Genomic DNA, 11403 nt, shown 5'->3' with positions numbered 1-11403 from the left:
AGAAGCCCGCAACTGGGGAGAGCCACCAGCCCTCCATGCTCATGTCCTAGTCATACCAGAGCTCCCTTGCTGTGAGAGGGGACAGAGGTACCTGAGCCTTTTTGGATGACCAACAACAATAATTGCTTACTGGGAAAAGTAATCTGGGCATCCTGAACTCAGGGGAAAACCTTAATACTGTGTCTCAACACTTTCTACGCGCACTCCGTTTGCTCCAGTGCTCTTCCTTACAGTGTCGTTCCTCCTCCTTGTTATGTCTGGGACTTCAGTAGCACCTGGGAAATTAAGAAGCTGCGTGAAGCATTACTAGCTTGATCATTTTTTGACATTACATTGAATACTCACACTACTTTTTGATACTCAGAAGCAAGAAATTAGCTCTTTTGAGCTATGGCTAGCACAAGGGGGGTTTTGTGTACACAGAGCAAATAGGCCGTGAGGATGATGATAAGTCTAGCTAAAACAACAGAATGCACTCCAAGGAAATTCAAATATGTTTTCAAACATTTCTGTTACAGAGAACTTTTTTTGTACTATATTCTGTGACTTCATTTACAATATTTTGTCTCCCTTTCATTATTACTAAAATGTAAAAGATTAACTAAAAATACCCTACCAAAAAATAAGACCGGTGGAGCAGTCCAATTCAATCGTATTTATTCTGCACGCTCCACAAAATTAGGACACAGTTAATCAGCAACTGTGCTTAATTAGTAAGAAACCTATTTAAACCTAATGATACACATGGCCAGAGTTGCTGCCGCTTAATGGAGACAGTAGTTCTGCTTAATTGGGATGCTTTCAGGTGATACAACAGTTGAAACTGATGCTTTGCTCTGCTGTTTCAGGCTCACGGTGGTTCTCCCTCCCTGTCCTGCCAGGAACATTTTGCAACTGGAGCTGACACAGCAGCCGGTGGGCTGCCTCGCTGCCACCTTTTGCCTCTGAGCTCGTGCCTTCAGCACCAGCCCTTCACCGCCAGCTGCCCCGCTGCAGAACACATCTGCCGTCCAAGGACAGGGGCGATGCAGGGTAAGGTCTGCTGCCAGCTCCCTTGACTTGAGTGTAGGAATGGCACTTTTCAGTAGTTGGAAAGACTTTTATCATCAGCTCAAGGTTTCAGCGACAACAGTGTGGACCTACCTGTGACACCTATCACAGACCAGCAGTGATTACAGCTGCCTGAATGTTTTCAATGAGAAATTTAAGTCGGCAATTCCTGCTGCTGTGGCTTCCTCAACAAACACCTGCTGATTTTTATTCACTGTATTAATGCTACCATATGATAGCCGCTCACTAGCCTGTGGGAAATGAGTCAGAAGCCTTAGCTCAGCTCCTGGAAGAGCCTTTTCTCACTCAAGGCTTTTGTTGGCAACCTCAGTGGGAAAGGGTCACAGAGAGATTCAGATATTTCCTCAAACCTGCAGATGATCTCCCCGAATCACAGCACTGTCACCCTGCCAGGCAGTATAAGAAAGCTGGCAAATTAGCTGGTCTGTCATGCAGAAATAACAAAAATCGGCTCAAAGAATGACAGCTTCTCATGGCCATTACGTTCACTGCAAATAACTAAGAGAGTAGGATTTATAAAGACAGCATTTTAGACAAGATTTCAAAGCCAGAACAAAGTTTGCACAGTACGCAGCGCTTGGCAGTGTGTCAGTATAACATGAGATGGCTTCACTTCCATCAACAAAGAGCTCAGTGCCACAGCAGAGTCCCTTACACCTAACTAAAGTAATTAATTGTGCTCATCCACTGAAACTAGCCCTCTCAAATGGTACCGTGCCAGTCCAGTCAGCCCCGCGGGTGAACACTGCAGCCTGTAACAGGGTGAGCTGAGAAGATTACACAAGTCTTGGAAAAATGTGGAAAGGGATGTAACTTCAAGCTGTTTTGCAGATCAGCAGCTGCCTCTTGCACTGAGATACTGAAATACAGGAGGCCACAGCCAGCCTTCAGTAGCTGGAAATATATTTGTTTAAAGGCAGTATAAATATCACTCTACTGATCCACCTTCAGCTGAACTTTCTTACCATACTCCTTTCCACCTTTGTTTCCTTCTGGCTTTTCACATTCAAAACACCCTTTTTCATTTCATGAAAAAGGCTTCATTTGAAACGATGTCTGTACCAGTTCCTAGATAATGTTTCACTGGGGTTTCACCAGTACAATCCTGCTAAGTATCAGTGTTCTCAGCATAGGCTGGTGGGAGGACAACAGAATGGCTGAGGCAGAAAAGACCGGGAAACTCAGGATTAGCCACAACAGCAGCAAGTAGAGGGAGGGAGGAGCAGAAAAGACTGGTAAGCGCGTAGGGAGAACAGAAAACCAGAAGGCTTTAGGGAGGAAAAGAGAAGGGTAAGAGAACACAGAAATTCCATGCCAACCCTAAACCACCTTCAGGAGCAGATGTGATTTGGAGTGGTCATCTGCCCAGGGCAAAGATGGTTCAGTGTAACATGACAGTCTGTAGCGACTGAAAACACGAATGCACACACACACACACTGAGTGCGCCTATTTACAAGTAAAATAGGACTTGTCACTGTGGGCATTTCTGTCTGGCAGGGAACATCCATGCAAGGCGATGTGGTGCATCTTGGAGCTTTGCAGTACATCTTTAGAAAACACTGAGCCCCTGCAACTGCCTCGTGTTCAGCTGCATCCAAAACCTTGTCCCCCCTACTTCCAACAGGAAGACCCGCTGGAATATGTTGGGAAAAAGCAGCATCATAGCAGTATGATTTCGCTGTCCAGGAAGCAAAACAACACAATTCTAGATTTTAAAGGAATGCTGTCTTCCAAAAAAACTCAAGCCAAGCTTCCCGTATTCTTACAAGACTCGTCTGACCCACCGGATTTCACAACCTTCACTTCCACAGCCTTCGTACTGCTGGTCCCGTTCCCTTCCCACTTGCAGTGAAGGCCCGCAGCAGGACGAGGAGACGAAATCAGCTCAGCCAGAACGCTGGACCCTCCAGCCACACAGGTGAAGGAAACAGTCTGACCAAGCTCCGCTATAAAGCTAAGTGACAGAGGACTGGGACACCCAATCTAACACACAGCACCTCGATCACCGCTAGCAGATTTTTGTATGAGGTGACCCTGAAGAATAAAAATGCCTACCCTGGAACAGCTGCAATAGTACTTTGAAAATGCTGCAACACAAAAGATCTTTCTGCTGATAACAAACATGGAATAACTTATATCCATAGCGTAAAAGCATGAAAACAACCAAACGAGACCAGCTCTATGCTATCAAATTTTAGATAAATGTCCAGATCTGGGAGTGACTGCAAGCACAAAAGGAGTAGATTTGGAAGGAAAGTTAAATGCTATTTTGGCTCTCCTACGACCTTGCTGGCCACACGGTCTATGAAGATTCATTATCAGAACTGTAATTTGGTTACCACTACAACAGTTTCAGGCTTCCTAGAGGCAGCTTGTGGGAGCTGCCAAGGTTAAAGACAATTTTTTTTTTTTAAGCTATATGAATGATCATTAAACATGATTGCTAAAGCAGCAAACTGTCAAAGTTGTTTCATTTATTTCTTAACATCACAGCTGTACAATTTTCATACATACAGCAGGAAATGCACATTGGTTACACAATGGCATTTGGCTGCATTTCCAAGTATAATACAGTAAGTGCAACTACACTTAAAAATGTACATTTATACAACTTAAACAAATTAAGGATTGCTACACTACTATCTGTGACAGTATAAAGCTTCATTTACGTTAAGTCTCATTACTAAACCACCTCCTGGTTAAATATAAAACATACTCAATCATTTTAAAATGGCCCTTGTGGTACTTGGCCAGCATATAAAATATTTGTTGTGTAAAATTTAACCATTAACTTTTTTTTTTTTAAAAATAATCTTCTGAGCCTATTTAAACATTTGCTATTGAACTGTTATACTGACACTTTGTAGCAGGAACCAAATTTTACCCTCTTTTTGTTTGTTCTTGCATTGCTTATCACAGAAAGAAGTTACATTTGTAATGTACTGCGGCTTTATTCAGATACAACCAGATGGCTAAACTATTTAACAATTTTGCTCAAAAGGTAAATAACATTTTTCATTAAAGAAAACAAAGTTACATTTCAGAGATATTTGTCATCAAAATTTTAATGGGTAGAGTGCTACCAGCACTGAAAATAAAAGGAGAAAAAAAGTATTAATTTATCTTTTAAGACCATCCAAATGTTCAAACTCTTACAACTTTACTTTTGGAATACATTGGTCCACAGACCACATTCTTGTTACAGTTTACCAAATGAAAAACAAAATTGTTTATTGCCGTCCCTGTAACAGGAATGGTTCAGTTTTAAACCTCCTTTAAAAATATACATTTTACAATCCTTTCACCTCAACAAAGGTGACACTGACAATAAATACAATGGTTTGGTGGTTTCAGTTTTCTTCACTATGAAAAGTCTGCAAACTACCTGTTGTAAGCCCTTTCTTTTTTAGACTTCTCCAATGCCTTGTCCATAGTTTTCTCGTTTTCTCCTCTACATTTGGGGCAGTACCATTTGCCCTTTGGCTTATGATTGAGTCCCACACAGGAAAAGTGAAACCACTCAATGGGGCACTCATCATTATCACATCCTATCATTTCTCCATAGGAGACTTGGTTGCACAAGCAGTATGTTGGCTCGTTAGGGTCAATAGGAAGGTCTGGGGGAGATGCTTCCCTCTCTGCTTTAGCCTTGGACCGTTTTTTCTTCTTAGATGTTTTTGCTTTCTTCTCCTTCGGTGTTCCTGAGGTGATGTCATCGTGATCGTGATTATTTGAAGCATTTTCTCGATTCTCATTATTCCTTTGCCGCCTCGATCTCTTATTGTTGGGCTTTTCAGCCTGTGCAATTGTCTCATTCTTTGACTTATCTTGGCTGGCTTTCCCACTGTTTCCAGTGGTATCATTAGTCTCTTGACAAGTCTCAAACAGTTCCACGTGGCTGTCCACTTGCCTTGTTCTGTTCTCAACGAGCTCCACCATCTGACTGACTATTTGGATCTTCTCATCCCCCAGTTCCTGACTCCGAATCAAGGCTCTCTGTATGCAGTGCAACATTCTTCTCTTCTGCACAGCATCTGTCTCTCGTTTAAATTTTTCATAGTAATCATCCAGGTCCTTCAGAATCTCTGCAAGGAAGAAATAAAAACTATAAATATTTTCAACAGGGAGAATGTTGAAACAAAGCCTTCCTGTATTTTTCCTTCCACACAGCAACACCCTTTTGTAACGCACAAAGCTGACCAATGACAGATTCTCCAGAGCTGATATCTGACAAGTGGCTCATGAATCCAGTGGATTACTTTTGTTCCAGCCGGTCGTGCAGGAATAGAATGCAAATGCTGATTTAAAAAAAAAAAGTGGCTAAATATAATTTGATGCATGTTGACAATTCTTCCCTTTAAACTTCACAGTAATTAAAAAGAACTATCTAACTAAACAAATACACACACACTCCCCCATCAAAAGTTTCAGACTTAATTGTAAAATTAGAGGGGAAATTAATAGATTGTTTTCCTGGACATTTTCTGTATAACAACATTAATGTTTTCAGTAAATGACAGAGTGGGAGAAAAAGAGTGGGAGAGAAAGCAGGCACAAACCAGTGTAGAAATCAGATGCTGAGTTATTTAATAATCACTATATCATACTTGACAGCTAGTGCAGAAGAACTCCAAACACATGGGGCTGGACCCTAAGCTATGGCAATTTCATCCAGCACTCCTGCGTTACTTTTGTTGAAAATGTGAGGCCACTGAAATTCCTAGGACTGCAGAATCAGGATTACAATATCCAAGATGTCTAGATGATTTCCTCTATACACTTCCTATAAAAAAACCTGTTGCTTACTTTTTAAAACACAGAAATATAATCTTCATTAAATATTCACTGCTGAGAATGAGATGAAAAAGTTGGAAAGTAACATTAAAGATTATATACAACCGGGGCAGCTAGAGCTTCCAATTTAAAATGCTAACACTGAAAATATGTTAGACCTTGAATCGCACCTCAAGGACTGTTCCAACAGTTTATAAGGGAGAACAGTGCAGAAAAGTGTTTAAAGAATGGTTCTAGATACCTATTTTTAAACACTGTTTTGAGTTTCACTATGATACTCAAATCCACTCAAACATACAGGACAGTTAGCATTTTGCATACTAAGTCCTCAAAAACATGCAGCGTGTTTTTCCTGCATCTCCTTTCTTCTCTGATTTTCCCTTTCTCCCAGAATGTTAGAACATTCTGCCTTGGAGGAACAAAATATAATGAGATCTAAAATCTAAGCTCAATTCACCTAAGAGAAACCAGGATCTCTTATACTTTTTTTTTTTTTTTTTTTAAATAAGTGAATACAATACATATACAACTAACAGTTATCCTATGATTTAGGTTTTGTCTTGCCTGGGCAGATTTGTTGAAGACACATGCTCCTAATTTCTAGTGAAGACATGGAAAAATTATGCAAGTTTTACTGTAGTTTTTAGAGCTGCAGCCTACACTTCTCATATCGGTTAAGCATGATCTGTCAGCTGGTACTGCAATATAACCTATCTGACCAAAATTAGTATTTCAATGTGTTATTGACTATGTTAAGCAAATGCCCTTTTTTCTAACTACAAAAATAAAACCCCAAAACAAAACACACACAAACCACCACCACCACAAAACCTCCGAACATACAGAACTTTAAGCATTCAGGAAGGCTAAACCGCCTTAATTTTTTATTATTATTTATTATTTTTTTAATTAATAAAAGTATTAATTATTTTCAATGGCTGAAATGCAGAAGTTTTACGTTCTAAGCTTTGGCACTTGACCGATGTCATAATCTGAATCTGAATCTTTCACTAAGAATACTCTCTCTCAATATCACAAAATAATTAACGACTTAAGTTAGACATTACGAAAACTTCAGTTCTAGTATCTCATATATACATTAACCCTACAGCACCACACCACCTCCCCAAACAGCTGGAACATGCAGGGGAAGCAGTCGGCTGCAACGGTCTTGAATTCTGCAAAGCCCTGCCGAGCGCGTCCTCGGGCGCTGCCACCCCAGTGTGCGACACCGTGCGCGAACGTGCCTTTGCACCACCGCCCGCAGGCGGACCGGGCTGCGGAGCAGCGGCGACGCGCTCGCTATTCGAGCGGCGAGCCAGCTAACAAGCAGCAGCGTGACAGCCGCCTGCTACGGCTCGGAGGGGGCTGCACCGCCGCCCCCCGCACCAGCGTGCTCCGCTCAAGTCGCCGGCCCTAAGGGGGCTGCGTTTATAGCAGTTCCAGACAACTGCTCTCCCCTGGCGAGCTGTAACAGAAAGACAGAAAAGCATAGTTTTGCGCGATGTGCGTGTTACAAAACTGTTCGCCAGCGGTGAATGCGCAGCCCCAACGCCACCGAAACGACAAAAAAAAACCCCCAAACCCAATATAAAAACCAAGGTGCCGTGCGTTGTGAAAGCTTTATTCGCGGCACAGTCCCGTAGCCCTGGGGGCTGGCACCGCCGTCACGGGTGCATGCCCACGACGCCCGGGAGCCCCCTCCCGCCCTGCCGCCAGGGCGGCCAGCATCGGGCGGCCGAGGCTCCCCGGGAGGAAGGCGGAGGCAGCGACCAGCAGGGCCACCAGCCACCCCACGACGTCCGCACTCCGTCGCCGCCTCCCGGCCGGCTGGGCGATACCCGCCTGGGCCGCCGCCTCCTCCGCCGCTGGACACCGGCGAAATGAGGGAGTTCCGCCGGCCGGGGGCGGGCCCGGGCCCCTCCCCGCCCCTCTGCGGCGCCACCCGTGGGCCTCCCCCGCCCCCACCGCCGAGCCGGGCTGGCCCCGCCCCGGCAGCTCCGCCCCGCGCCTGGCCCGGCAGCACGCGTGCTCCGCCGCCCGGGGGGGGCGGGCGGGGAGAGCACCGGGTGCCGCCGCGCCCGGGCCCCCACGGTTCTAACGCAACGCGGCCCCCGCCGGCCGGCTGAGCGGGAAGCGGCCCCGTCCCGCCGGGTTGGGAGGCCGCCTTCTCCTAGCAACCAGCGCGGCGGCCACGCCCCGGAAGTGACGCAGCAGCTATTGTTCTCCGGCAGGAAACCGGCGGCATCCCCCCGGTTCGCAGCGTAACAGCGCAGCCAGAGGAAGTGGGGGAGGAGGGGCGCGGGAGCCAGCGGCGGCACCCAGGCGGGGAGGGGCGGCTGCCCGCCCATCCTCGCACCTGTCAGAGCTACTGCCGGGGACAGCCCGCCCCGGCTGGCCCGCTGTTCCCAATCGGAACCAGAAAGAACCAGAAAAATATATATAAAAATATTAAATTAAAAAAAAACCAACCAACTGCAGCGGGCAGAGCGAGCTTGCGCCCGCCCCCTTCGGCACCATCGCGCCATTCACGAGCAAGAGGAGGCGGGAGGAGCGGCGCCCCCAGTCCCGAAAACACGTCAGTCACACTCCGGACGCCCAAGGTTGGCCTGCCCGCTGCTGCCGCCCCAGCCAATGGGAGCCCGCAGGCCGGGGCAGGCCGAGATATTCAAATCAACCCCACAGAAAAGTTGCTTCTGGAAACGTCATGAGGAGGCGGGGAAAAAGGCGGAACGGTCCGGCCCCACGACCAATAGGCGGGAGGAGGCGGGCCGCGGCCGACCCGTGGGGAGGCTTCCCCCCTATCAGCGGCGCCGGAGGCGGGGCCAGCCGCGCTATGCTAACGAGGGGCATTGATAAAAGCCGCAACGCCGCCGACTCCCCGGCAAAGCGCGGAGGTGCCCGCTGGCCGTTGTGATGCGTGCCCGGAGCGCGCGAGAGGCGCGCTGCCCGCCCTGTCTTCCCCGCCCGCGCCCCCCGCGGCAGCCACTGTCTCCCGAGGAAGTTTCCCCCGGTCCCTTCCCCTGGGCTCCCCGGCGGGCCGCCCGAGCAGCGGCTGGGGGAATGGCGGGGCTCGCTGCCCACCTCCCCTAAGGCCACATGCACGGGGGCGCGGGGCGGCGCGCACGCCGAGGGAGAGGGGGTCCTCCCCGCCCGGCACCCCGGCTGTCACCGCTGCCGGCGGCACCGAATAAAGCCCTCCCCTCCCCCCTTCCCGAGCGGACACAAGCAAGCAAGTGACAAAGCTGCCCCGACCCCGCACAAACTGGCCTCCTCTTCCCTCCGCCCGTGGGGCACGGGGACGGCGTGCCCCGAGTACCGGCGGCACGGGGAGGGGAGAGGAGCGGGAGGGAGGGACGGAGGGGGCACTTCAGCCTTCAGCACAACCGTAAACCCGACCGTATCCTTCCCCCCCCCCGCCTCCGCCAGTCCTGTCCTCCCCGCCCCACGGAGCGGGGCTGGTTTACGGGGTGAAATGAAACCCACCGAGAAGGGAGCGAGGAAAGCACACCCTGCCCCCCCTCTCGCCAACCCCCCCCCCCCTCCACCCTCCCTCCTTCCCTCCCTCCCTCACTAGCTGCCTCTCTCCCCTACTACAGCCATAATGAATACTGTACATTCCTAAATGTTGTGCTGTAATCTCTCCCTCTCTGTCCACCCAGCACTTTCTTCCGTACCCTGAAACCCTTCCACCTCAGCCCCATGGCCGGGGACGGCCCCCCTTTGTGCACCGCACACCCCACTTCCCTGCCCCCGCCTTCTTGGCCAGCAATTTACACAGAAAAGCAGAGTCCTTGCTTAATAAGAGAAGCTGGAGACCTTTTGTTCCGCCCCATGACAAGAGCTAACGCTGCAGATCAGCCCCTCTCTCTCCTCGGATCTCTCCTCCCGGCTTTCTCCCTCCTTTCACCTCCCAAAAATAAAACTACCATCCCTGTGGGGTGCAGAGGGGCAAACGGAGCCGAGGCTCAGCTCTGAAGAAAAGAAAGGGAAAGACACCCTCCCCCCCCCCCCGAGCCCCATACCACACACACGGACACGGACACACACATATATAGAAAGCACTTACCTTGATATTTGGCGTCAATTTCCCTCATCAAGGAGACATTTCTCTGCAGATCGAAGGGCATAGACTCGATGGAGTCCAGATAATCCTCCACATAGTTCACTAGGTGAAGCTGGTCTCCGTTTGCAGGACTCAACATTTTCATCCGGCAGAGAAAAAAAAAAAAAAAAATCCTTCCCCACACCTCTCTCTCCCTGTCTGTGAAAGCAAGTGCTGCTCCCTCCAAAGACGGTAACCCCGATGAAGGGCTCACTCCCTGCCCACCTCTCTCTGTAGCTCCCCCAAAAAACCGAGAGAAGCTACATCTGACTCCTCTTGTGTGAAACAGAGGGAGAGAGAGACACACACACCCTCCGCTAGTCCCCTACAGCCAGCAGCAGCTGATTGAATGGCTGTCGTTGTGGGTAATTCACGAAGGAGGTGGTAGGAACAATCAGAGGGATTTGTGTGTGTGTGAAGGGGGGGGGGGGGGGGGAGGAGAAAGGAGGGGGGCTTAAACCAGCTCCTCCGAAACAATCTGGAAACAAAATGTGCTCTGCAAAGTGTCTGTCAGAAGCAGCGGCAGCCCCTCTGCATGCGCCAGCGCCGCTCTGCTCCGCTTCTCCGCCGCTCCCCCTTCCCCGCTCTCACCGCCGCCGCCGTCGCCGCCGCTCCCCGGTGATATTAACGCAGCCTCCTCGCTCCTATACGCCGCACTTGATCCAACGTGGAAAACCCAAATACCAGTTTCAAACACTTGGGAAACATTCAGCCCCGCCACGCACGGCGCATGCGCACCCCTCCCAGCGCTGTATACACACACACTCTCTCTCACACACACTGGCACACTCACCGCGCACACACACACTCTCCCCCTCCCCCTCCCGGAACCGCGGCGGGGCGAGCGCTCCTCTGCATATTCATCGTCCCTCCTCCCCTTACTCACGTTTGGGGAGGGGAGGCGGCAGGGATGCGGTCCTAGCGAGGGGTGGGCGGCTCGGTGCCGGCGTAGGCGTGGGGACGAAGCCCCCGCGGCCGGGCGGCGGCGGGGAGGGAGGGAGGGAGGGAGGGAGGGAGGCGGGGGGGGGAAGGCGGAGGCTCCGGTGAAGTTGCGCGGCCGCTGCGGAGAGAGCGGCCCGCGGGGAGGCTGCGGGGAGAGTGGCGGCCGGCGGGCTGCCGGCGCCTGCGAGCGGGGCAAGTTGGATGCTTTTGCGGCAGGGCACGGACTTTGGAGGAGTCTCTCGCCTTCTGCGAACTGGTGGCGGAGGCCGCGCTCGCCCCAGAAAGGAGCGGCTCCGAGGGCTTTCCTAGGAGGTACAGGGAAGAGAGGGGCACTGAGAACCATGCGACGCCACGGCAGTGCCTGCGCCGCCACCCCGCTTCGGGGGCCAGCGCTGCACCCGGCGCGCCGCCGGACGCTGAGCAGAAACGCTACCTCCCTCCTCAGCGGGCAACGGCATCAATCATCCCCTCAGCGGTTGACACCTGCCCC

At 50.3% G+C, this 11403-nt stretch overlaps 1 protein-coding gene across 3 annotated transcripts; it reads right to left on the bottom strand.

Annotated features, from left to right (window-relative positions):
- Nucleotides 1-3526: 3526 nt before the first annotated feature.
- On the bottom strand, nt 3527-10986 carry ING1 (inhibitor of growth family member 1). Of its 3 annotated transcripts, XM_055702783.1 has the most exons (3): nt 10858-10986; nt 9936-10627; nt 3527-5157 (listed from the first exon to the last, which is right to left on the bottom strand). In XM_055702783.1, exons 2-3 carry the CDS (start codon nt 10075-10077, stop codon nt 4454-4456), a joined length of 846 nt encoding a protein of 281 aa, XP_055558758.1. In that variant the 5' UTR covers nt 10078-10627; nt 10858-10986; the 3' UTR covers nt 3527-4453. The 3 variants fall into 3 exon arrangements, with proteins under 3 accessions (XP_055558758.1, XP_005441648.1, XP_055558759.1); XM_005441591.4 differs by lacking the exon at nt 10858-10986 and having other exon boundaries at nt 9936-10803; XM_055702784.1 differs by lacking the exons at nt 9936-10627; nt 10858-10986 and adding an exon at nt 8339-9272.
- Between the last annotated feature and the right edge of the window lie 417 nt (nt 10987-11403).

This window comes from Falco cherrug, chromosome 2, assembly GCF_023634085.1.
Source record: "Falco cherrug isolate bFalChe1 chromosome 2, bFalChe1.pri, whole genome shotgun sequence".
Taxonomy (NCBI): Eukaryota; Metazoa; Chordata; class Aves; order Falconiformes; family Falconidae; genus Falco; species Falco cherrug.
Note: the sequence above shows the minus strand (reverse complement) of the source record. Positions and strands in the feature narration are given on the sequence as shown.